This window comes from Sorghum bicolor, chromosome 10 (assembly GCF_000003195.3).
Source record: "Sorghum bicolor cultivar BTx623 chromosome 10, Sorghum_bicolor_NCBIv3, whole genome shotgun sequence".
Taxonomy (NCBI): domain Eukaryota; kingdom Viridiplantae; phylum Streptophyta; class Magnoliopsida; order Poales; family Poaceae; genus Sorghum; species Sorghum bicolor.
In genome coordinates, this window is record NC_012879.2 from 24,145,539 (window position 1) to 24,172,383 (window position 26,845).

At 49.7% G+C, this 26,845-nt stretch overlaps 1 protein-coding gene across 1 annotated transcript; it reads right to left on the minus strand.

Moving 5' to 3' along the window:
- On the minus strand, positions 23,925-25,454 carry LOC8078302. The gene is made up of 4 exons (XM_021448602.1): positions 24,860-25,454; positions 24,486-24,698; positions 24,295-24,387; positions 23,925-24,212 (listed from the first exon to the last, which is right to left on the minus strand). Exons 1-4 carry the CDS (start codon positions 24,977-24,979, stop codon positions 24,039-24,041), a joined length of 600 nt encoding a protein of 199 aa, XP_021304277.1. The 5' UTR covers positions 24,980-25,454; the 3' UTR covers positions 23,925-24,038.

Here is a 26,845-nt window from a genome sequence, read left to right on the forward strand (position 1 = left end):
AGACGCAGGACGTAGGTATTACGCCAACTCGGCGGCCGAACCTGGATAAAAAGCTTGTCCGAGTCTTGCGTCACCATCGAGTTCGTAGTTTGCGCACCGTCTATCGATAAACTACTACCGTGGGTATACCCCAAGGTAGACTGCCGACTAGCTTTCGTCGACACTACTCCACCTCGACCTATATAAGGACGCCCAAGGCCCCCTCCTTGAGGCATTCTACACCCCGGTGCTTCATATTCTCTACACAAATTATGGTTAGTAGTGTCCCTCCAGTTCATCTAGTTCTAATTCTTCTAGTTCTAGTTCATCTAGTTCTAGTTCTAGTTCTAGTTCATCTAGTTGTAATTAGAAGAGGAAGGGAGAAGAGGAGAGAGCGAAGAAGCCGGATCTGTCGGATCTTCCTTGACATTGTACTTTTGCAGTATCTGGTTCATCATTCAACAATCTTCAGGTGCCTTAATTACTATTCTAAGTTCTTTATTTACTTAATTTTAGTACGTTAAGTTCATTTATTAGTTTCTCGCTTGCATCAAGAGTTCTAGTCTTTGCAACGCTAGAGTAGTAATTAATAGGTTAGGCGTGGTACTTAGTTTATATGTTGCCTAGAATTACACCCAGCTCTACGGATAGTTTTGGTAGCCCTAGGTGGTGACAGCCCTGACGGCCGACGTATTCCGCCACGTTTGGATTGGTGTTGTAGGACCATAGTCGGAGCTTCCTAGTCCCCTTTCTTATCTGTCTATGGCTAGTGTTCTGATGTCCCAAAATAAGTAGACTTTAAAGTCAATTCGATTTATAGATCCATTAGAGAACCCTTAGAAACATCCTCTCTACCCACTAAAAATACTTTCACCTTTACTGTTGGACGATCTTGAACCTTAATTAGTATACTTCGTGTTCCTTGTGGAAAATCGATACTCTAGAATACACTTGGGTGAAAGCTACATTGGTATCCGTGCGCTTGTGGATTTCTCTATTTGCGTTTAAAATACCCAACAAGCTTTCTGGCGCCGTTGCCGGGGAACGGTAGCTGTGCTTGTTTCGAACCAAGTTCATCTGTTTATCCTTTTTCTTTTTTATCATTATCTTTACCCCTACATGGATTCCACACCTATCTACCAATTTTCTGCTCCAAAGGGTGAATTATTAGAGCCTCCACCATCATCACATCCTATACTTACGGATGGCTTTCAAATTTGCCCTGCTTTCATAGCCATGGTTCGAGAACAAACCTTCTCTAGAAAAGAAGACGAAAATCCATACATTCACCTCCAAGAATTTGAGCAACTGTGTTCTTGTCTGAATATTTTTGGCATGAATCATGAGACCTTAAAATGAAAGTTATTTCCGTTCTCTCTTTATGAGAAGGTGAAACAATGGTACACTCATACCGTTAGGAGTGTAGAGGGAGATTGGAAGGAACTTTGAGATAAAATTTGTCTCGCTTTCTTTCCTATTTTCCAGATTATCCCTCTTCGTCTTAAAATTCTCACTTTCCAACAAAAAGAGAAGGAAACCTTAGGAGCAGGTTGGGCAAGATTTTCAAACTTAATTGCATCTGGCCTAGATTTGTCTATGCCTGAACATGTCCTGTTACAACACTTTCACTATGGCCTTAGCAAAGAAGCTGCCCTTTTTCTCGTTACTTCTTTGGTAGGGTCCTTTTCACATAAAACCGTTAGTGAGGGGAAAGCAACCCTTGACAAAATTCTAGAAAACACCCCATACACTGGCGTCTGTGATGAATTCCATGAAGAACAAGTTGAGACAAGCCCTGAGCCAAAAGAGGAAACACCGGCAACCAAATTAGAAACTCCACTTGATTCATCTAATGAATTGATTGTTGAAAAACCTCCTAAAAAGGGAACACAAACCCAACTAGAGGATGATGATTCTCCTTTAGTGTTTCCCTTTGAATTCGAGGAAGATATCTTTGAAGATTATGGAAATACCTCGATTTTGCCTATCCAACCAAGACCTCTGGCACACACTACACCCTCTGATCCACGTGAAGGCACTTGTCGAGGGTATCAACGAGGGGTACCCTCACCAATGCGAATAACGAGACCATCCGTACACACGCGCGGCCATCGACGGCCGCAGCCTCGAAGACGGAAACAGCGTCGAGCGAATCGGTCAGGGCTCGAGCGACAACTGCCGTCGAATACGGAAGCGGGCTCGAGCGAATCGAGAGGCGTCGAGCGCAAGGACACTGTCCGCCGCCTGACGTGCGCACGAGAGCCAGGGCATTTAATGCACCTGACGCTTCCCCACCTAACACACGGGTCACGGGAGGCTTCTGTCCCATCGTTCTTTTTGCAGCCTTCCCACCGAACGACCCAGGGCGTGTCAGGACGCGGGAAACAAGGATGGAACGTCTAATCGGGACCCCCTCGAGACACCCAAGGTCAGCGTTCCAGATATCGACACCTCGTACGGCGTCCGACCCTCGACTTCACCAGGCTCCTTCCTGGAGACGAGTCGGGCGTCGACTGACCACGCCGTAACCGCTCCGCCGGATTTGCCGCCGAGCCATATAAGCGTGCATCCGCCGAACCAATCCAAGACGGCGCGCAGAGCAGAATGTAGGGGCACGCGTGATCATCACCAGGCTATTAAGACGGGACGGCTCGAGGGCATGCCGGTACGGAAACCTCGATTAGGTCAGTGATCCATGCTGCTATCGACTCCAATTCCTACGCCTATACATGTACCCTAGGCCCTTCCTTGGAACTATAAAAGGAGGGACTCAGGAATAGAACAGCAGATCACGACACAAGACCACGCTCATACGTAGTAGAGCTCCACACTTCATACCACGCTTGTATTCGCCCCTGTACAAGCACTTAGGTGCAAGATAATACAAACTCTCTCCCCCCCGCTGGACGTAGGGCCTTCTCTTGCCCGAACCAGGATAAATCTCTGTGTCTTCTTGCATCACCATCCGGGAAAGGGAACACGCATACAAATTTACTCGTTGGTGTGACCCCCCGGGGGAAAAACACCGACAGTTGGCGCGCCAGGTAGGGGTCCTGCGTGTTTTCCATCGATTTCCCACTCCTTTCCGGATGGCTACTCTTGCCTCGCCGTTTCCGCGCTCCACGGTGATTTGGTTTGGGAGTCTCGAGTTCATGTCTACGGGCTCCGGCTACGACATGATCTTGCTCTCAGTCAAAGGACCAGGAGGAGCCCGCGTTACGCCAGCACGGTTGAAGGCCCCGAGACGCCCTCACCACCACGCCTCCCCGCCTAAGAAGAGGCGCGGACAGCACCACCGCGGCCCCTCTGCTTCAGCACGACCAACAACTCGTGCGAGGCAGGACGTAGGCCACAAGTCGGCAGCACCGTGTGACGGAGCAACAAGCGCGACGACTCAGCACCGCGCGACGACGGGAGGGGACGCGTCTCGCGCGCTCTCCCCCACCGCAGCTAGGCTACTTCCACACGGGTTGTTCTCTCCAAGAGCGGCACTGCCGTTCGGATTGGACAACGCCGCGGCGTCGCTCGGCAGGGCGATATGCCCAAACGCCTAGACGTACGTAGAAAGACCAATGGTCCTCCCACGTAGCTCTGAAGCGCGGCGGCCGGCGTCCGAGCTGCCGGACCTTTCCCGAGTACAAGGCCTCCGTCGTCTAGGCCCCGGACGATACTTGATCACCTCCCTCAGGCAACGATTGCTGGAGGAAGGACGTGGGTGTTTCTACGCCGCCGAACCGGACTCCGACTCCGAGACAGATAGCTATGACCCTACGAGGGAATGCTATCACATCGACGGGGCGGTAGAAACTACTGACGAGACACGGGATGCTGCTGCGGGTGGTCGAGCCCCCGCGGCGCGAGAAGACCCCAGGACGCCTGGAAACGACGGACAGGTCGACCCCCCCCCTCAGGAAGACAGAACCACGCAGCTGCGGGAGCTCAAGATGAAGCTCGACGAAGACCGCGAGCGCCTCGTCCTGCTCGAGCAAACCCTCGAGCAAGACCTGCCCTACCCGCCGGGCGGAAGTGTCCGCAGACGCGCTCGAGAGGTACATCGACAGATCGTCGGCGACGCAGAGCCAGAGCAACCTGTCAGCCGTTTCCCTCGAGCAGGCCAGAATGTAGTGGCAGCAACGATGCTGCTACGTAACATGCCAGAGCCGTCGAATTCCCAGGCCCGACGCATTCGAGATGAGGTACAGACATTGCTCCAGGTGGCGGCGGTTCAACAAGCCGAAAGTTCGGCGTCTCGACGACGAGGAGCTGCCACAGAGAAGCGCGACGAACAGCCTCTAAACGAAGAGGAGGTGTCAGTCCATCAACAACCTCCCCCTCGAGGTAGAAAGACTACTCTCATCCTCCCCGTCGACAATCAACGTCGACATGACGCGCGGCACGACATCAAAGAAAATCGACGCCGCCGGCACGGAGACGCGGAAGATCGCGGTTATAGCGCGCATCGCGGTGGGAGATACGACAGCGACGAGGACCGGGTGGCCCCCGAGCCACCAGGCCCACGGGTGTTCAGCAGGGCGATCCGCAGCACGCCCCTGCCCAATCCATTTCGACCCCCGACCAGCATCGCGAAGTACAATGGAGAGACCAAACCAGAGTTGTGGCTGGCCGACTTCAGGCTGGCCTGTCAGCTAGGTGGCGCTCGAGGTGATGATCGAGCCATCATCAGACAGCTACCCCTTTTCCTCTCCGACACCGCCCATCGATGGCTCGAGGAACTCCCTGCCAATCAGATCCACAACTGGGTTGATCTGGTCAGAGTCTTCGAGGGTAACTTCAAAGGGACCTACATACGGCCAGGGAACTCGTGGGACCTCAGCAAGTGCAAGCAGAAGTCGGGAGAAACTCTTCGGGAGTATGCTCGACGCTTCTCGAAGCAGCGCACTGAGCTGCCGCACATCCCTGACCACGACGTCATCTTGGCGTTTGTCTCGGGCACCACCAGTCGAGACTTGGTGCGGGAATTAGGTCGCAATCGACCTCAGACCGTCGACGAGCTGATGGACGTAGTAGCCAACTACGTGGCAGGGGAGGAGGCAGTCGGCGCCTTCTTCAGCTCAGAAGGAAGAAAAGGCAAGCAGCCCGTCGACGAAGATGGGACCCCCAGTCGAGGCCTCAAGAAAAATAAAAAGAAGCAGAAAGTGCGGCAGTTCCACCGGGAAGATTCCGATGACAACCTTGTCGCCGCCATGGATCGAAAGAAGCCTCGAGGCCCTCCGGATGGAGGCATCTTTGACAAGATGTTGGAGGAGCCGTGCCCTTACCATAAGGGAGGCGCCAACCACAAGCTCAAGGACTGTCGTATGCTGAGAAAGCATTTCGACGGTCTGGGGTTCAAAAAAGATACGCGTGATGACTCCAAGAAAGAGAAGGCTGGCAGCAAGGAGGACAACAAAGATGACGACGGATTCCCCGCCGTCCACGACTGCTACATGATCTATGGCGGGCCCTCGACTCAATTAACCATGAGGCAGCGCAAAAGGGAGCGTCGCGAAGTCTTTGCGGCAAGAATGGCGGTGCCCCAGTACCTTAGCTGGTCAAGCACTCCTATCACTTTCGACCGAGAGGACCACCCCGACAAGGTAGTCGCCCCGAGCGTCTACCCGCTCGTCGTCGACCCCATAATCGTCAACACCCGACTCTCGAAAGTGCTGATGGATGGTGGCAGCAGCCTCAACATCATCTACCTCGAGACCCTTGACCTCCTCGGCATCGATAGAGGACGCCTCCAGCCAAGCGCCGGCGGTTTCCATGGCGTCGTGCCAGGGAAAAAGGCACTGCCAGTAGGTCGAATTGACCTACCGGTCTGCTTCGGCACGGCGGCCAACTTCAAGAAGGAGACCCTCACCTTTGAGGTGGTTGGGTTCCGAGGCACGTACCACGCCATCATCCGGCGCCCGGGCTACGCCAAGTTCATGGCTATACCCATCTACACCTACTTGAAACTGAAGATGCCTGGTCCCAAAGGCGTCATCACTGCCAGTTCCTCCTTCGAGCACGCGTACGAGTGCGACGTCGAGTGCGTCGAGTACGGGGAGGCGGTCGAGAGCTCCACCGAGCTCGTTGCAAAGCTCGAGGCCATGGCCGCTGAGGCTCCAGAGCCTAAGCGTCATGCGGGCAGCTTCGAGGCGGCGGAAGGAACCAAGAAGATCCCGCTCGACCCCAACAACTCCGACGGCAAAGTGCTGACGATCAGCGCCGACCTCGACCCCAAATAGGAAGCCGTGCTCGTCGACTTTCTCCGTGCAAATGCTGATATGTTTGCATGGAGTCCCTCGGACATGCCAGGCATACCGAGGGAAGTCGCCGGGCACTCCTTGGAGATTCGAGCCGGTTCCAAGCCAGTGAAGCAGCGGTTGCGCCGATTCGATGAGGAGAAGCGCAAGATCATTGGCGAGGAAGTCCACAAGCTTTTGACGGCCGGATTCATCAAGGAGGTTCATCATCCTGACTGGTTAGCAAACCCTGTATTAGTTAAGAAAAAGAATGGGAAAATGAGAATGTGTGTCGATTATACTAGTCTGAATAAAGCATGTCCAAAAGTTCCCTTTCCACTACCACGCATTGATCAGATTGTCGATTCTACCGCGGGATGTGAAACCCTTTCTTTCCTTGACGCATATTCTTTTTACCACGAAATAAAAATGAAGGAGTCCGACCAGCTCGCGACCTCTTTCATCATGCCTTTTGGGATGTATTGCTACGTGACCATGCCATTTGGGCTTCGAAACGCGGGAGCCACGTATCAACGTTGCATGCTCCACATATTTGGCGAACATATAGGGTCAACGGTCGAGGCCTACGTCGACGACATTGTCGTCAAGTCAAAGCGACGAGGAGACCTGATCCAGGACCTCGAGATTGCCTTTAGCTGCCTACGCACCAGCCGGATCAAGCTCAATCCCGAGAAGTGCGTTTTCGGTGTGCCTCGAGGCATGCTCCTAGGATACATCGTTTCGCAGCGCGGCATCGAGGCCAACCCCGAGAAAGTCTCGGCCATCACGAAAATGGGGCCGATCCGAGACATCAAGGGTGTACAGAGAGTCACGGGGTGCCTGGCGGCTCTGAGCCGTTTCATCTCGAGACTAGGAGAAAAGACATTACCATTATATCGACTCCTAAAGAAGGTCGAGCGCTTTTCTTGGACCCCCGAGGCCGAGGAAGCACTCGAAAGGCTGAAGAAGACGCTGACCTCGGCACCAGTCCTGGTTCCACCTCAACCTGCAGAGCCGCTGCTCCTCTACGTCGCGTCGACGACCCAGGTCGTCAGCGCGGCGGTGGTGGTCGAGAGGCAGGAGGAGGGACATGCGCTACCGGTTCAGAGGCCAGTGTATTTCGTCAGCGAGGTGCTTTCGGAGACCAAAGCACGTTATCCCCAAATCCAGAAGCTGATTTATGCCGTAATCCTTGCCCGTCGCAAGCTGCAGCATTACTTCCTTGGCCACCCCATCACGGTGGTCTCGTCTTTTCCTTTAGGCGAAATAATCCAGAGCAAAGAAGCCACGGGAAGAATAGCAAAATGGTCGGTCGAGCTCATGAGTGAGACTCTCACTTATGCGCCTCGCAAGGCCATCAAATCGCAGGCCCTGGTAGACTTCATCGCAGAATGGACGGACACCCAGCTCCCCCCGACCCAGGTCCAGGCGGAACTATGGACGATGTATTTCGATGGGTCACTCATGAAAACTGGAGCCGGAGCCGGCCTGCTGTTCATCTCACCCTTGGGCGTCCACATGAGGTACGTAATCAGGATTCATTTTGCCGCATCTAACAATGTCGCAGAATATGAGGACCTCGTCAACGGTCTCAAGATCGCTATCGAGTTAGGAGTCCGACGCCTCGACGTCCGAGATGACTCCCAACTCGTCATCGACCAAGTAATGAAAACCTCGAGCTGCCACGACCCAAAAATGGAAGCGTACTGCAAGGAGGTCCGTCGACTCGAGGACAGGTTCCACGGTCTCGAGCTTGTCCATATCGCTCGACGCTACAACGAGGCAGCCGACGAACTCGCCAAGATCGCATCGACCAGAGGCACGGTGCTGCCTGATGCATTCTCGAAGGATCTTCACGAGCCATCCGTTGACCTAGGCACGGGGGCTGGCGTCGACGCCACCACCGCCCAACCAACCAATGATGTCGATACGCTCTTGATGGTGGAAGAGATGATGGAGATAGAACGACGACCAGGTCGACCATTCGATTGGCGCACACCGTTCCTCGACTGCCTTATCCGCGGCGAGTTGCCAGAAGACAGGTCAGAAGCTCGTCGTATCGCTCGACGGGCCAAATCATATGTGATCTATGGCGAAGACAACGAGCTATATCGACGGAGCCCGACGGGGGTCTTACAACGTTGCATCACCGTGGAAGAAGGCCAAAAACTCCTCGATGACCTGCACTCGGGGGCTTGCGGTCACCACGCCGCTCCACGGACCCTTGTAGGGAACGCTTTTCGACAAGGCTTCTACTGGCCAACGGCCGTGGCGGACGCCATCAAGCTCGTACGATCATGTCACGGGTGTCAGTTCTACGCCAAGCAGACGCATCTGCCTGCCCATGCTCTTCAGATGATCCCCATTACCTGGCCTTTTGCGGTGTGGGGGCTCGATTTAGTAGGACCTCTACAAAAGGCGAAAGGAGGATTCACCCATTTGATGGTGGCCATTGACAAGTTCTCCAAATGGATCGAGGCTCGACCCATCACCAACATCCGCTCCGAGCAGGCCGTCCTTTTCTTCACCGACATCATCCATCGGTTTGGGATCCCCAATGTCATCATCACCGACAACGGCACCCAGTTCACCGGCAAAAAGTTCTTGGACTTCTGCGATCGGCATCACATCCGTGTGAACTGGTCTGCAGTAGCCCACCCTCGAACTAACGGCCAAGTCGAGCGTGCCAACGGCATGATTTTGCAAGGACTCAAGCCAAGGATCTACAATCGATTGAAGAAATTCGGCAAAAAATGGGTCGAGGAGCTTTCCTCAGTCCTATGGAGCCTTAGGACAACACCAAGCAGGGCCACAAAATACACCCCGTTCTTCATGATCTACGGCTCTGAGGCTATCCTCCCCACTAACCTCGAGTATGGGTCACCTCGACTCAAGGCCTACAACGAGCAATCGAACAAAGAGACTCAAGAAAACACGGTCGACCAACTTGAGGAGGCTAGAGACATGGCCCTCCTCAACTCTGCCAGATATCAGCAAAGGCTTCGACGCTACCACGACAAGCATGTGCGCAAGAGGGACCTCAACGTGGGCGACCTAGTCCTACGACGCCAGCAAAGCAATCAGGGACGCCACAAGCTGACTCCGCCTTGGGAAGGTCCGTACGTGGTGGCCGAGGTCCTGAAGCCGGGAACGTACAAGCTGGCGGACGAAAAGGGGGCAATTCTCACCAACGCATGGAACATCGAACAGCTACGTCGATTCTACCCCTAGAAGTTCTAAACTTATGTTCCTGCTTACGTTTTGTACCGAGACTTTGTAAACGAATGAATGAATAAATAAAGTCCTTCCCTCGAAGCAATTCTTCTTTCTTTGTGCCGAGAAGATTAATAAGTCACGATCTCGACGTTAAAAGGGGGCGCCGACTATGACCCATCATAGTCAGCACCCCCTCGGGGGCTACCAGGGGGACGACCCCCCCCCGAGTATCGAAAAAACCAAGAAGTTTTCTTTTCTTACGTAGTAAACCTTGCACGGTTCAAGTAGCTAAGGCGCCTCGAGCCCCTCAAAGGCCGAGGGACAACGAGCTGGAGAACTCCTACGCCCCCGGGCTACGGAAACTCTACTCACTTCCCCACCATTGAAGTGATCGAGGTGGTCTTTTACGAAAAATCGAGCAAGGGATACAAACGTAGGCGCAAAGAGAAACGAAAGCATCAAGCGGAAAGACAAAATAAGCATTTAACAATTACGAAAGTGATACAGCATCAGTTACCCACAGAATTAACAAAGTATCGTACAAGGGGCCTCAGGCGCCCTGAGCAGGCTCGCAGGCCTCAGTCCGCGGCACGATCCTCACCGCCCTCGCCTCCGCCCGAGCTAGCCTCAGGAGGGAGCACCTCAGGCTCGAAAAGCTTGGCCAACCTTTCCCCAGGAGCCTCCGCGTCGTCGATCAAGGCATGGAGCCTCTCCTCGTTCTCCGCGTCGGTCTTGGAGATGTCGGTGACGAAGCCATGGGACACCACCTCCATGTCGTAGGAGAAGCCCGAGCAGATAACCACCATCGCCCGCTTCACCCCGATGTGGAGGGCGTCCCGCACCCGATCTCGCAGCGTCGCGCCTATGTAGCACAACTGGTCGACCAGGGCGTCGCCTCGAGCGTCCTCCCTCGACTCATCCATAGGCTCGACCTCCCAAGAGGTCGAGAGATCACTTATCACCGTCCGCACTCGACGGTTCAAAGCAACCTCCGCCTCGAGCTGAGCCTTGGCGTTGCGAGCCTCGGCTTGGGCGGCCAGGAGTTCGTCCTTGAGCCCTGTAAAAGCCAATATAAAGAGACCTTAGGAAAAACTAAGCACACCGCGGAAAAAGAAATCTGATAGAGGAAACATACCGCGTACGGTCTCCTCGAGGGCCGTGTTCTCGCCGACCAGCCTGGTGTTGGCCCCCTCGATCTCTTTGTTGGAGCGTGCCAGCTCGGTGTTGGCAACACGGAGATCCTCGATCGCCTTGCCAGCCTGAGCAATGGCCCCACTCTTCTCCAGCAATTCTCCCTTCACACGCTCGACGTCGTTAGAGAGACTACGGGATCGAGCCCGCTCCGCCTCGAGATCTTCGAGCGCCTTCTTCTTGGCTTCCTCCGCGGCGCCCCTGGCGACCTCGCCGTTCACATGCTCCACCTTCATCTTTCGGAAGGACTCTCGGAGAGAGTCCAGGTCGGATTTAAGGAGGCCCTTCTCCTTGTCCAGATCCGCGATAACGCTCTTGTAGGACAGGGCCTCCTCCCGGGCTCTGGACGCGGCCTCCTCGACCGTAAGAGCCCGCTCCCGTAGCTGCATCGTCTCCTCCTCCGCCTTCTTCGAGGCCTCTCGGGCCTCGGCCAAAGCAGCCTCCCTCGCCTTCTTCTCCTCCTCGAGTGCTATGAGATCTTTGTAAGCTTTAAGGAGCTTTTCCTGCGACTCGAGGAGTTGATCCTTGAGCAGGGGGAGCTGCTCCCAACCGCCCCTCGTGGCGTGTATGAAGCTGGACTTGATGCGGGAGGTCTCTTTCATATCCTGCGAATCAAGGGTCGGATGGATTAGAATACAGAAACTAGAAAGCACCATGAGGATTGGAGTTCGAGAAACACTTACGAAATAAGCCGGGCCGAGCCCGTTGTTGATAACATCCGAGAGGAGCCCCACCACATGCTTCATCCAAAGGCGGAGCTCCTCGACGTGTTTCCACTTCTCCGCCTCCTTCCGATCATCGAGGAAGATGTCGGGCTCAGACTGGTCGTGGGAGGCCCGAATACGGATGCGGTCGGGGCACCAGTGCTCCATCTCCCGGTCAGCCCGCGCCTTAACGCCGCGGATGAGGCCCTCGACCGTCTCGAGGGAGCCCCCATGGCGCAGGAACAGGTCGACGAGGCATGGGAACCGTCCGTCGTCGTCCACCGTCTTCCAGGTTCCATCCTTGGTCCCCGGTGCCCCAATTTCATCCTCCTCGGAAGGAAAGCGGTCCTCCCACGCTCGACGTTCCCGGAGGAACCCTGGGGCGATCCCGTCCATGCCGTAAATTGTCCTCTTGATATCGGACTCGGGGTCGGGGGGCGTGCGCTTCAGGCAGGCGAGCGCCACCACTCCATCCGCTCGCCCCGGCTCTGCCCGGATCGCGGCAGATGCCCCCGGGAGGAGCCACGCCGGGGTTGGGGGGCCGTACACCGGCAGGTCCTCCTCCTCGCCGAGCTCTTGCGGCTCCGGTGGCACTGGCTGGGCCGGACCTTGGGGCAGAGGCTCGAGCGGTCCCTCCTCTTGGCCCACCTGCTGCTGCTGTTGCTGCTGCGGTGGTTGCTGCTGATGCTGCTGCGGTTGCTGCTGCGGTTGTTGCTGTTGCTGCTGCCGCTGTTGTTGTTGCTGCTGTTGCTGTGCCTCATACTCCTGTGGCTGTCGCGCCGCCTCGCGCTCCCGCTGTTCATCCTCCTCCCTCTTCTTTTTCTGCTCCTCGAGGGTGCGGAGGCCGGCGGGCTAGGGAGTTGATCCCGCGACGTTGGGGGTCGACGCTTCCTCCTCCATAGGGCGAGCGGCCCCAGACGCTTCGTTACCATCGGACGTATCGCTGATGGTGATGGGTTCCCCCTCGACCCCCAATCGAGGGGGCTCGGGGGCTCCCTCTGACGCTTGCGTCTGGGGCGCCTCATCACGAGTCGGCGGCGACGGAGTAGGCGCGGGACGAGACGGAGCCCTCTCGACGCCGGCTGGAGGTTGGGAGCTGGAGGAGCCTACGAAACAAAGGGTAAGGGTCAGACGTTATGATAACCGACACAAGAACATCGCAACGCCCAGAAATAAACTACGAACCTGGTTCCTTGGAGGCGGCACCCGTTTTGAGCCTCTTTGCCATGGATGGTTGGGCCTGCTCAAGGGTCCGCTTTAGCCTGAGAAAAGGTTGGCATATGAGGAAAGGTGGAAGAATGGGAAGACAAAAACCGCAACATCAAAAAGGCTTACCCCAAAGGGAGAACGGCTCGCCTCCCGCCACCCCGACCAGTGGGCCTCGAGCCACCCCGCGTCAGGGCTCCAGGCCCCTCGAGGGCAGGCACTGGCCTAGGCGCGTCGGTCCCTGCCTGGCGGGCACCGGGACTGGCGCTCCTACGGCCGGCATCTCCTTTCTCAGAGGCCGCGGCGCGACCACGAGTTAGTGGCCCCGACGCCTAGGGCCTAGCCAGACCGCTCTCCCTGGGCACCGGGGGAGGGCGCGGTGCGTCTTGGCCCGCCTTGGGCGCGGGAGGGGTGTCGGCCCAGGGGCGACGAGATCCGCTCGGACCCTCCTCTGGCGCCTCTGTCCGGGGGGCGTCGACGTCACCTCGAGGCGGGCCCTCGAGAATCTGATCGAGGCGCGATGCCATCCCCTCAGAGTCGTCGCTGTCCTCGTCGTCATCGTCATCATCGTTAGGGGATTCTTCCTCAGGCTCCCCCCTCTGCCTGGATTTGGCTCGACGCGCCTCTAATGCTTGGCGGTCGAGGTTCTTCTTCTTCTCCCCCTTCTTTGCAGAGTCCTTGGCAGACTTTAGCTTTTCGGCAGATTGGCGCCGTTTGTCACGATCGACATCGTCCTCCTTTACCGGAGGCCTCGAGGACCGGACATCAATCCGACCCTGCCAAAACAAAGGTAGACTTAGAAAAAAGAGAGGGGAGAAAGGAAACCCAGAATCGAGGCTGCGCGCAAGAAGAAAGCGTACCAGATCGATCGAGCCTGCGTCTGGTCTCATGGGGAAGCCATTAACGTGCTCCGGCTGAAAATCACCGGCAATTGCAGCCCTGACTCGGGCCACGACTTCGTCGTCCGCCGGAGCCTCGTTGGACATCCGACACGCCTCGAGGTCCCGAGATGAGACGCCAGGGCCCATCTCGTCCATCCTCAACGGTCGAGACATCAAAGGGAGAACTCTCCTGTGATGGACGGCCGAGAGGACGAGAGCGGCGGTCAAACCCTCCTGGCGAAGCTTCTTCAGGGCGTCGAGGAGGGGGTCGAGCCGAGATTGATGAGCTTGGACGACGCCGTATGTCCAGTCCGCTGGACGCTCCATGATCAGATGGCCCGAGTAGGAAGGCAGGAGGTTGTCATCGTTCCACAGGTAAAACCACTGGGAGTCCCAGCCGGCGTGGTTGGTCGATAACCCTACCGGGATGTACTCCCACGGCCTGTCCGTCTTCCCCGTCTTCTGCACCAGATTGAGGCATCCCGCCCGCACGGGCTTCCTTACGCCCGTGGTTCCGGTGGGGGCATGGAAAAGCTCACCCCTGTAGAGGTGGAGCCACAGCTCCCAGTGCGGCATCATCCCCAAGTAGCCCTCACACACGGCGGCGAAGACCGCCGCTACGGTGATGGCGTTCGGAGAGATGTGCTGGAGCTCCACCCCATAATGGAAGCAGAGGGCCCGCATGAAGCGGCTCGGGGGCGCGCCCAGACCGTGGCGGTGGAACTTGGCGAACGACACCACGTAGCCCTCGGGCGGCTGAGGCCCCCTGTGACTCGCCGGCGGCGCGATCCACTCTGGCGACGATAGCGAGGTACGGCGGCACAGCAGTCCCTCTTTCTCAAGCTCTAACAACCGGCGCTCCGTCATCGACGACGGGCGCCAGTCGTCGGCGGCGACGAGTCTTACAGGCATCTCGGCTGGAGGGACGGTGGATTCACTACAGCTCGAGGAGGCGTGTGCGCGTGAGACGGCGAGAAAGCAAAGGAAACGAGAGAATAAAAGCGAGAAGGCGAAAGGGAGAGGAACGGCGGCGACGCCACGACGTATTTATAGGCAGCAGTCCCCGAATTCCACGCCGACGCAGTGTCGTAACGTCACCCGCCTAAAAAGGCGCGCCCAACGGGCAGAAAGGCGAACCGCCACGGCCACTTCCTTCCCTCGTAAGCCAAGGGACGTACCCGCGAGAGTCTCGAGAGGTCGATGGCTGGCCCGCCGAAAGGGTTCGACAGCCGATCTCGAGCGCCAGAGTCAGGGATCCCCAGCGAGCTGTCGAAGATCGAGGCCCGCCTCGAGGGCTCGCTGGCGATGTTCAAGGTAGGGTCGAGACAGTCGAGAGGAATCCCCCCGACGGGAGGCATCGAGCCGCCGGTCTCTATCGAATGAAACTGGTATCCCCGACCACGTCGATCCCGCTTTATGAGAACGCCTCCGGGCTACAGCTGACCCCCTCGAAAGGGGCACAGGTTCTCACTTGGACTACCCGCTAGGAACTCAATCTGGGGTGGAAGACGCTCGCTCTATCGAGAGTACGTCGAAACCTCCACGCAAGGCAAAGCCGAACAGAACCTTCCACCACGGGTGTTGACAGCGTTTCTGCAAATTTGGCAAAATAACCCTCGAAGGAGTTAAATACTTCCCCGAGGGCTCGGGGGCTACCCCCGCGGGGTCGCTCGCGCGCCCCCGTGGAAGCTCGACCGTAAAAACGAAAGTCTCCACTCGAGCGCCAGCGCTCGAATGAAGACTCGGGGGCTACTGTCGAGGGTATCAACGAGGGGTACCCTCACCAATGCGAATAACGAGACCATCCGTACACACGCGCGGCCATCGACGGCCGCAGCCTCGAAGACGGAAATAGCGTCGAGTGAATCGGTCAGGGCTCGAGCGACAACTGCCGTCGAATACGGAAGCGGGCTCGAGCGAATCGAGAGGCGTCGAGCGCAAGGACACTGTCCGCCGCCTGACGCGCGCACGAGAGCCAGGGCATTTAATGCACCTGACGCTTCCCCACCTAACACACGGGTCACGGGAGGCTTCTGTCCCATCGTTCTTTTTGCAGCCTTCCCACCGAACGACCCAGGGCGTGTCAGGACGCGGGAAACAAGGATGGAACGTCTAATCGGGACCCCCTCGAGACACCCAAGGTCAGCGCTCCAGATATCGACACCTCGTACGGCGTCCGACCCTCGACTTCACCAGGCTCCTTCCTGGAGACGAGTCGGGCGTCGACTGACCACGCCGTAACCGCTCCGCCGGATTTGCCGCCGAGCCATATAAGCGTGCATCCGCCGAACCAATCCAAGACGGCGCGCAGAGCAGAATGCAGGGGCACGCGTGATCATCACCAGGCTATTAAGACGGGACGGCTCGAGGGCATGCCGGTACGGAAACCTCGAGTAGGTCAGCGCTCCATGCTGCTATCGACTCCAATTCCTACGCCTATACATGTACCCTAGGCCCTTCCTTGGAACTATAAAAGGAGGGACTCAGGAATAGAACAGGAGATCACGACATAAGACCACGCTCATACGTAGTAGAGCTCCACACTTCATACCACGCTTGTATTCGCCCCTGTATAAGCACTTAGGTGCAAGATAATACAAACTCTCTCCCCCCGCTGGACGTAGGGCCTTCTCTTGCTCGAACCAGGATAAATCTCTATGTCTTCTTGCATCACCATCCGGGAAAGGGAGCACGCATACAAATTTACTCGTTGGTGTGACCCCCCGGGGGAAAAACACCGACAGCACTGTAATCACAGAACAAATTAAAAGCCTCTCATCAATCATGAGTTATGAATGGCTTATGGAAGCAGAGTTATCTCCTGAGGTAGCTCGAATCATTGATCCCCAACCATTCTTTGGTGCCAAATTAGGAGGACTGCTATGAAAATACACTATAGTCCATCTGTTGGGATAAACCTTTTTTCAAAGACATTAGCTAATAGCCTTTATCCCAACACATCCTTAACCCCATCAGAAAAGCGTTTACAAACCTCTTCAGGAACTATTCTTAAGAGCAATGGGGGTATTAAGGGTTATTCCTATCAAAATTAATAACTTTGAGATATGCCTAGATTTTCACATATATGACACCTTGGAGATTACTCTGTTGATTGGCAGACCAATCATGAGACTTTTATAGGAAAAACCTTGACGAGGTCATTTGGACTTTAAGGTTGGGAATTCCACTATAAATATTCCTCTTGCTCGTTCTATCAACACAATAGTGGAACCCAAATACGAGCAAGACTCTACTGAAGAGGTTTTACTGGCATCTCTAGAAAGCATGGCACAACCAATCCTTGATGATGAACACTTTATTCAAGAAGAGGAAGAGTTGGTAGAGCCCATTGAAATAGACAAAACTGAGCAACCACCTGTTCCTTCAATCGAGCAAAAACCGCTCCTTCCTGGCCTAAAGTATGTCTTTCTCAATAATAATCGAGAAACCACAGTGATCATCAGTTTCAAGCTTTCCCAATAAGAAACCCATAAACTTGTCACTGTCTTAGAAAGACACAAACCAGCTATCGGCTACTCACTCAAAGACCTCGTAGGCATTAGCCCCGTTCTTTGCACTCATCGCATCCCCATTGATCCTGATTGCACACCTTCAAGGGAGCCACAACAGAGGCTTAACCATGCCATGCGAGATATTGTTAAAAAAGAGGTCCTTAAGCTTTTACACACTAGGATTATTTATCCCGTTCCTCATAGTGAGTGGGTTAGCCTGGTACAAGTTGTACCAAAGAAAGGAGGAATGACGGTTGTTAGGAATGAGAAGAATGAACTCATCTCTCAATGAACTATCACCGGGTGGCGTATGTGCATTGACTACCGAAAGCTCAACAAGGCCACAAAGAAAGATTATTTCCCATTACCCTTCATTGATGAAATGTTGGAGCGGCTCGCAAATCACTCTTTCTTTTGTTTCCTTGATGGGTATTCTGGATATCATCAAATCCCGATCCACCCCGATGACCAAAGTAAGACTACTTTCACATGCCCCTATGGAACTTATGCATACCGATGAATGTCATTCGGGTTATGTAATGCTCCAGCTTCTTTTCAACGGTGCATGATGTCTATTTTCTCCTATATGATTGAGAAAATCATGGAGGTATTCATGGATGATTTTACGTCTATGGCAAAACCTTCGATGATTGTTTAGAGAATTTGGATAAAGTCTTACAATAGTGTGAAGAAAAGCACTTAATCCTAAACTGGGAGAAATGCCATTTTATGGTTGGAGAATGAATAGTGCTAGGGCACAAGGTGTCCAAACGTAGGATAGAGGTGGATAAAGCCAAGATTGAAGTTATTGAACAACTTCCACCTCCCACAAATGTGAAAGGCATCCATAGTTTTCTTGGACATGCAGGGTTCTATAGGCGCTTCATCAAAGATTTTTCTCAAATAGCTAGACCCCTAACTAGTCCCCTTGCTAAAGATGCACCTTTCATCTTTAATCATGAGTGCCATACAGCTTTCCAAATTCTAAAGAAGGCACTCATCTCAGCTCCAACTATCCAACCACCTGATTGAAAGATTCCTTTTGAGATCATGTGTGATGCTAGTGATTTTGCAGTTGGAGCCGTTTTAGGCCAAACCAAAGATAAAAAGCACTATGCCATATCTTATGCTAGCAAAACCTTGTCTGGACCTCAGCTCAACTATGCTACCACTAAAAAGAATTACTGGCTGTTGTCTTTGCTATAGACAAGTTTTGATCTTACTTAGTGGGGGCTAAGGTAATTGTTTATACGGATCATGCAGCTCTTAAGTATCTCCTCACTAAGAAAGATGTTAAACCTCGGCTAATTCGATGGATTCTTCTACTCCAAGAGTTTGACATAGAAATACGAGATAAGAAAGGAGTAGAAAATTCAGTAGCCGACCACTTGTCTAGACTTCAATACAAGGAATCACATGAGTTACCCATTAATGATTACCTAAGGGATGAAACCCTACTCATAATAACAAACTTCGATCCATGGTATGCAAATATCGTGAACTTTATGGTAGCGGGGTATGTCCTGGATGGTATGAACAAAAGAAAATTGATTCATGAAAGCCGCCTTCACCTATGGGATGATCCCTATCTATATCGAGTTTGCCCTGATGGATTGCTAAGAAGATGTGTCCCTAGCTATGGCTGAGGCCATTCAAATTATGGAAAGATGCCATGCCTAGCCATATGGAGGGCATTATGGGGCATTTCGGACACATGCCAAGATTTGGCAAAGTGGTTTTTCTGGCCAACGATGTATCAAGATAGAAAGGAATTTGTTAGAAGATGCCATAGATGCCAAAAACATGGGAGCATCAACTCATGAGATGCCATGCCACTCATAAACAATCTCCATGTTGAACTCTTTGATATTTGGGGAATTGATTTCATGGGGCCATTCCTAAATCCAAAAATTGTGAGTACATCTTAGTGGCTGTAGACTATGTATCCAAATGGGTAGAAGCCCTACCATGTTGAAATGCTGATTCCAATCATGCTAAGAAAATGTTCCACGAAATCATATTTCCTCACTTTGGTACACCCCGAATGGTTATAAGTGATGGAGGATCACACTTTATAGACAAAGTCTTTCAGAAGTACCTAGCAGATCATGGAGTGTGTCACAACATTGCAACACCGTACCATCCTCAAACTAGCGGTCAGGGAGAAACATCTAACAAGCAAATTTAAAATATTTTACAAAAGACCGTAGACGAAATGGGTAAGGGATGGAAGGACAAACTCCCTGATGCGCTTTGGGCTTACCGAACTACATACAAGACACCTATTGGTATGTCACCCTATCAACTTGTATATGGGAAGACGTGCCATTTACCTATTGAGTTAGAATTCAGGGCCCATTGGGCAATTGAGAAGTGGAACATGGATCTCCACCTAGCTAGCAAGAATTGTCAAATGCAACTTTCTGAGCTAGAAGAATGGAGAGAAAAAGCTTATCACAACTCTAAAATCTACAAAGAAAGAACTAAAAGATGGCATAATAAGAGAATCAAGCATAAAGAGTTTAATCCTAGAGACAATGTTCTACTTTTCAACTCAAGAGTCAAGCTTTTCAAACATGGTAAACTACGAAGCAAGTGGGATGGACCTTACAAGGTCATCAACACTTCAACTCATGGACCCATGACCATCCAAGATGATACAGGTAACACATTTAAGGTACATGGCCAACACTTAAAAGTTTATCTTGAGCCACAAATCAACATGGTTGAAGAACTTGATGTGATTGAGTTCTTAGAAATCATTCACTAAATTCATACATCATAATAAAATTGGTGAAATGCTAAGATTAGAATTTATACTTTTTGGTATCTTACACCAGAGAGTCCCTTTTATTTTCACCATTTTCTTTCTATGAATGAAAAGCCAGGTACAATTTTGAAGAAGTGTGGGGGAGGTGCCAACCCATTGTGAATAAATATGCTGAGCACTTCATGGACTGATGGGGGAGTCTGCGTACAACTACTAAAACTCGGTTTGATCTTTCTTGATTCACTCATATGCCTACTGTGTTTCGCACTTGTTATGCACTTGCATTACCTTGCAAATTAAAAAGAACCAAGATCCACACATAGAATTGAAATTTGAAGAGTGACAAGATGATGGCATTCTTGAGATATAAGCTTGCATGAAGATTGTTTCATATACATACACTTATGCTTATGGGAAAAATATTCTAATAGAAAAATCATATTGACTAAGTTGTTGTGGAGTGTGACATAGTTTTGGCACAGAAATCCTACTAGTTCTATTCAAGGAACTTGGATATTTCATGAAGCTATCTACATATGCAGCTTGCTATTATGTTGAGTGTGGTCAAACTTTGTGATCCTTCGAGAGATTTATCATATTCCCAAAATCAAGATTCACTTGCAGCCACATATATATGCACTGCTCTTACATTGGGAGTAGGCGCAAAACATGCCTTCCATTTAGATCCACCCAAAATGTTTCTCTCCTACACTAGGAGTGAACACAAAAATACCCCTAATAGGTTTTCCATCCACCAAATAAATGCTCCAATTCTTGTTGCTATCTCTCAAATGTCTTTGTTGTCAAAAAGAGTCATGAGCTATGCAAAAGTAATAAAGAAAAAAGAATAGAGGGAGTTAAAAAAGTGACAAGTGTCCTAAAGATGAAAACAATGAGTACTCAGATACTCGCCTCCCTAAAAGGAAAAAGAAAAAAAGATTGCTCATGTTCTCTGGCCAAGTTTTTAAAGAGAGATATATTCAAGGAGTATAGTAGAATTAGGGTTTTCCAATTCCACCATATATCCACTAAATATCCACACACATGCACATCTTGATCTAAGAGTATGATATTTTGCTCCTCGGGTTCAGATTTTGACTTTACAATATATGCAACACAAGTATGCCACAACAACTATCTCTACCTGAGCTCCACATAAGCTATCAGTTGTAGGAAAAGAAGAGCATAATAAGATACACCATTGAGCGATCGAGAGTACCATTTGAGGAGTAATAGTGATCTATGCTTTCCTTTTGTAAAAACTTTAAAAACTTCAAGTGGCTAAGATGTGAATCTGGGTAGGTGACTTCGCTTCAAGAACTGTTCCACTTTTCAACTGCCCAAGGACATATGTTAGCCAATGCCACATATCCCACTTGTGTGAGTAATGTTTTGGAATAATTTTTATGTTAGCTATATATATATATTTGGATGTTATGATCATGATTACTTTTATCTTTAACCTTTACTCAAGGATGAGCAAAGAGCAAGTGTGGGGGAACTTGTTGACGGTGGATAACGTCAGCTCTTATTAGAACTTTAGACATGAAAGGATACATGAATACCCACTAGTCTAGGGTTTTAACTGACAATTTCCATGAGTTTTGCATGTTTTGTACTTCCCAGAGATTATTCTAGAAAATCATAAAAGAAGGATTAGAGTGCATAATTATCACGAAACTTATCTGCCATCATTAGGCACAGGAAGGATCTAGAAGTCACCCGAAGGAACGAGACCCGCAGAGGAGACAAGGTGGGGCCGGTCGGTGCCCTATTTCGCCCGATGGCCACCGCCTTCTAGAGTCTTTCTCCTACACCTCCTTGGAAGCCAGGAAAAGTATCCCTCCATCGATTTTAAGTCGGTTTCATCCGATAGTGCACACAAGTTGAAGACGCGGATCGCTGACGTGGCGGTTCCTTGCCCCCTACTCCACCTCAGCCTATATAAGGACGCCCAAGGCCCTCTCCTTGAGGCATTCTACACCCCGGTGCTTCATATTCTCTACACAAATTAGGGTTAGTTGTGTCCCTCTAGTTCATCTAGTTCTAGTTTTTCTAGTTCTAGTTATAGTTCGTCTAGTTCTAGTTCTTCTAGTTCTAGTTCTAGTTCATCTAGTTGTAATTAGAAGAGGGAGAGAGCGAAGGAGGAGCCAGATCTATCAGATCTTCCTCGACATTGTACTTTTGCAGTATCTGGTTCATCACTCAGCAATCTTCAGGTGCCTTAATTACTATTCTAAGTTCTTTATTTACTTAATTTTAGTACTTTAAGTTCATTTATTTGTTTCTCGCTTGCATCAAGTGCTCTAGTCTTTGCAACGCTAGAGTAGTAATTAATAGGTTAGGCGTGGTGCTTAGTCTATATATTACCTAGAATTACACCCAGTTCTACGGATAGTTGTGGTAGCCCTAGGTGGTGACAGCCCTGACGGCCGACGTATTCCACCACGTTTGGATTGGTGTTGTAGGACCGTAGTCGGAGCTTCCTAGTCCCCTTTCTCATGTGTCTGTGGCTAGTGTTCTGATGTCCCAAAATAAGTAGACTTTAATGTCAATTTGATTTATAGATCCATTAGAGAACCTTTAGAAATATCCTCTCTACCCACTAAAAATACTTTGACCTTTACTGTTGGACGATCTTGAACCATAATTAGTACACTTCGCGTTCCTTGTGGAAAATCGATACTCTGGAATACTCTCGGGTGAAAGCTACATTGGTATCCGTGCGCTTGCGGATTTCTCTGTTTGCGTTTAAAATACCCAACAGTGGCATACTATGAGTGGCTGACACTTTCGTCATATAAATGAATATTTTCATCACAGATCAAAGTACAATAAGGTCACAGAAACCTGAATTTTCATCACTAATCACTTTATAATAACATTACAAAACTCAGAATTTTGGTCTCTGATCACAGTATAATAAGAGTAGACCAAATGCTTACATAACTTAGCAAATCTAGTATTATGGTCACCATACAACCGACACTACTTAACTCAGTTCATATGTAACATAGAACAACAGATCATAGCAACTAAACCAACCACTAGAAAAACATAAAGCTCCATACTAAAGCAGTGACAGCAATATAACATATCTAAACTAGGGACAGAGCCAACCACCAGCAACATCACTTTCATCTTTGTTCACTGAAGATCACAGCAAATTGGCACCCACCAGCAACAGCACAGTTTGCATACACAAAATCAGCGGCACCGACCAGAGAGTAAGAGCAGCTCATGTCGAAGTAGCGGCTGCAAGAAGAGCAAAGTAGATTAACTATAAATTGCACACATTATTGGATAACATAATACTATTGAGCAGAAACATGTAGGAGGAACAGGTGGAGCAATGAGTTTGATCAGTCAGAAGAAAAACACATTAGCACAACAACAAATACCTTTCATGTCGAAGGACCGTTGTTGAGGGACAAGAGACGCTTGATCAACACATTGTTCTACTCTAGTGCCTTGTTGGTGATCTCTGACATCTTCTTCATCTCCTCCATCTTCTTTTCCTACATTTCCAGCTTTTTCTCAGCTTCTACACTTTTCTGCTTGAGCTCCTGGAGTTCAGTTTGTACAATAGCCCTAGCTTCAGCTGCCAGTTGTTCCCGAAGCTCGTTTTCATTTAATGATGATGCTTTGGAAGATCCCACTGGCTTGATGCCAAGACTCTTCAGGAAATGGTTTGAACTATTTTTGGGGAGCACCTGAGAAACCACTTGCACACTACATACTCCTGTCTCACCTTCAGGAACAGGGTCTGCCCTCAAAGCTTCCATGTTTGCCTATAATTTGAAGCCAACAATGACCATATATTTGACATAAAGCATAGGTAGTGAAAACTTAAACAATCAACAAGGTATTTTTCCTTCTAAAATGTACCGAGGAACAATGCTGCAACTACAAGTATAAATGTATCTCAAGAAGCCAGGAAATTCATTAATCTAGCATCTCATGCTAATCAAAGTGTGAACTGGTTCATCTCAAACAGGAATAGATCAAGTATAAGACATGGGTGTAGGGGCAGACCCAGATCAAAGAACAATATTGTTGGTTTAAGATAGGTAGTGAAAATTTAAACAATCAGCAAGGTATTTTGCCTTCTAAAATGTACTAAGGAACAGTGCTGCAACTACAAGTATAAAGTGTATCTGAAGAAGCCAAGAAATTCATTAAGCAATCATCTCATGCTAATGAAAGTGTGAACTGGTTCATCTCAAGTAGGAACATATCAAGTATAAGACATGGGTGCAGGGGCAGACCCAGAACAACGAACAATATTGTTGGTTTGTATATAAGTTACTAAAATCCATCACTACAATTTGTTATTGGAACTGGACATGTTATCCAATGGATGCACAAAACAACATAGCAAAAGAGATGTTGGGACTTATAACTGCCTCTCTTGCTGGTTCACTAAGACCATGCTTGGAGCTAGTATGGCAGGTCTTGAAGGCCTCCACCACATCAAGTTCTTCATTGTCTATGTTGGGTTCCGCATTGTTCCTGTTCTGCTTCTATGTCATAAAGAATCAATTTCAACAGTTTTGTCAGTCTTATGATGCAAAGTCAGTCTTATGTAGTGAATGAGTTACTTACATATGTATGCAAGTGCGCCACATAGCTACGAGAACCGGTAGTCTCATGATACTTGACTCTACTGTGATTATTCTTGTTCTTTTCACTTGTTTCCTAAAAGAGATTGAACATATGAGATGAGTTCATAGGTTTAAAATGAGAAGATCCATTAGAAAGTGAATGAGATAGAATATATGACAAGATACCCATACCATGTTCTTTGGATTAGTCCACTTTGCGACCAATGCCTGCCACTCTTGATCAGACATACTTGAAACTAGAGAAGTTGTGGGAATCTCATTTGCAAGTACATCATTGAAGTATTTCTTCTTCAGCCGATACCTCATTTGTCGGACCCCAGAGCACAGCACATCGGTGCAAGTTTCCTCAGTTGGCTTGTCCTTATCGTTAATGGCCAAGCGCCCCTAGACATATGACAACTCCACTTTTAGTTAGTCAATTTAGCTTAAGAAGATATTCAAGTCGACCATTGAAAGAGTAAGACACTTATAGAGAGCTTTCCCAAAAAATCATTGTAATATTTTTCATCTTTCTTGTACAATTTCCAATGGGGTAGGATAGGAACCTTATTTCGAATGATGACACCAGACTCAGACGCAAACTTGGTTGCCTGAACAGGTTCATCTAGCCTTCTTTTGCCTTGAGCAATAGCTATGGGCAGTCTCCTACCCATAGCTTTTGTCATCCTGTCCAGCCGTGATCCCTTGGTTGGTGGCCTGCGTTCCCTTGGGGCTCGCTGTGTAGGAGCTACAAAATAGATTTTGAATTTATTTCATGCAAATTAGCCAAAGAGATGACTTGTTGGAATGGCAAATAAACTATAACTTGTCTTCAGTGTCTTCCTCTCAATGGTGTTCATCATGACTTGTATTGCCTTGAGCAGCACCTCCACTTTCTTCCTCTGCAGGTGTAGTGTCCTGAACACTAGCTGCATTGCCTTCTTCTGCAGCTGTGGAAGACCTTTGTGCTATTTCTTCTTCATTGTGCCCTTGTGTTGCTAGAAATGAAGCCTTTTGATATTCTTGTTTGTGATTGAGGAGGTTGCACCTCTGAACCTTCAGATGCCCTGACTCTTTGGCTAGCCCTTACTCCTAGAGGCATGTTGTCACCTGTCTTCTTCCTCTTTGAAGCTTGGCCTCTAGGAAAAGGAGTAAACCCTAGAGGATACTATGGAAAAAAACAAGTAAGTCTCATATACAACAACACTAGTAAACATAGTATTTGATATCATGAAGTTTAAACAAAATTAACTTCTGAACATATCATTTCAAACTTTTCATTCATATATACATAACCAAATCCCATGGTAGGGAAAACAAAAATTAAATCATTGTTAACCTCAAGTTGTAGGTGCATATTATCCCTAGCCTTGATCTGATCACCATACCTTGAATAGATGAGTTTAAACAAACAAGTACTGTTAAATGTATTCTGAGAGCAGGGCACTAATTTGTTCTAAACATTTGGATGAAGACAACACAAATGCACAAGCAAATAGTGAAACGGATTACAATCAAGTGTACATGTTTATACTTTTTAGGTAGCTTTGGATAAGAAATACCAGTTGTACTTAAGTAACATATAGGGAATTTATATCATGACCAAGTGTCAAAAATACAGAAACTTATACCTTGGTTGCTAGTGGTTGTGGCTGATCATCAGATTCAGTGTCATCATCATCACTATCTCCTTGATCATCACTGTCAAGGAGATACTCCAATGAATCCGAATCTTCACTATTTGATTTCTTGGTTGCTGATTTTTTGCCCTTATTTGATGCAGATTCAGGTATAGTTTTTTTAAATAGTAGCTAATTTTTTTAGTCCAAGTTCTTGCATCTTCTTTTCTACGGCCGCCACTTGTGCATCCTGCCTTTGCTCATAAATTGTTTTTGGAGGTTCTTACAAGAACAAGCAAATTGTGTCTATTAGAAAACGAATAGGAGTGAACTAATAGGTAAGAGCTACGAATGCTAGATGCTGGATATATTAGCGGTAGTAGATACTAGTGTCTCGTGAAGAGCAAAGAGATAAGAGGTCATAGTTTATAGGCAACAAGTAATAGGTCAGAGCTCAGAGGTACTAATTTTTTAAGTAATGAAGCAGAAATACTCTATCAATACACATGAATGCAGGAAATGCACAAAGTTCTATCTGTATAACAAATACATAGACAATTCCAGGTCATTAGAGTGATTCATCATGGTTGTCTGGATAGTTCTTAGGTAGCTGACACAACAAACAAACAAAATTCAAATAAGACACCTTAAATGCCTATCAACAATGTAAGCAGGCAGAAACACAATAAGGATTTAGAGGTAAAAGGAGACAAGAAACATAATGCCATGTCAAAGTTGATGAATAGGCTCCTCTTAACAGTTTCAGACAATATAGAATTGTCAGCTAATTTGCTACTGTATATGTCACCATCCTTTTAACACTGTATAATCAAATAAAACTGGCATACTTTTGTGAGACCTCCCTCTGGTCACCCCTCCCTAGACTGGTACGTGCTCTCCATGAACCTGCTGCGTTGTTTGTTCTGCAGCCAC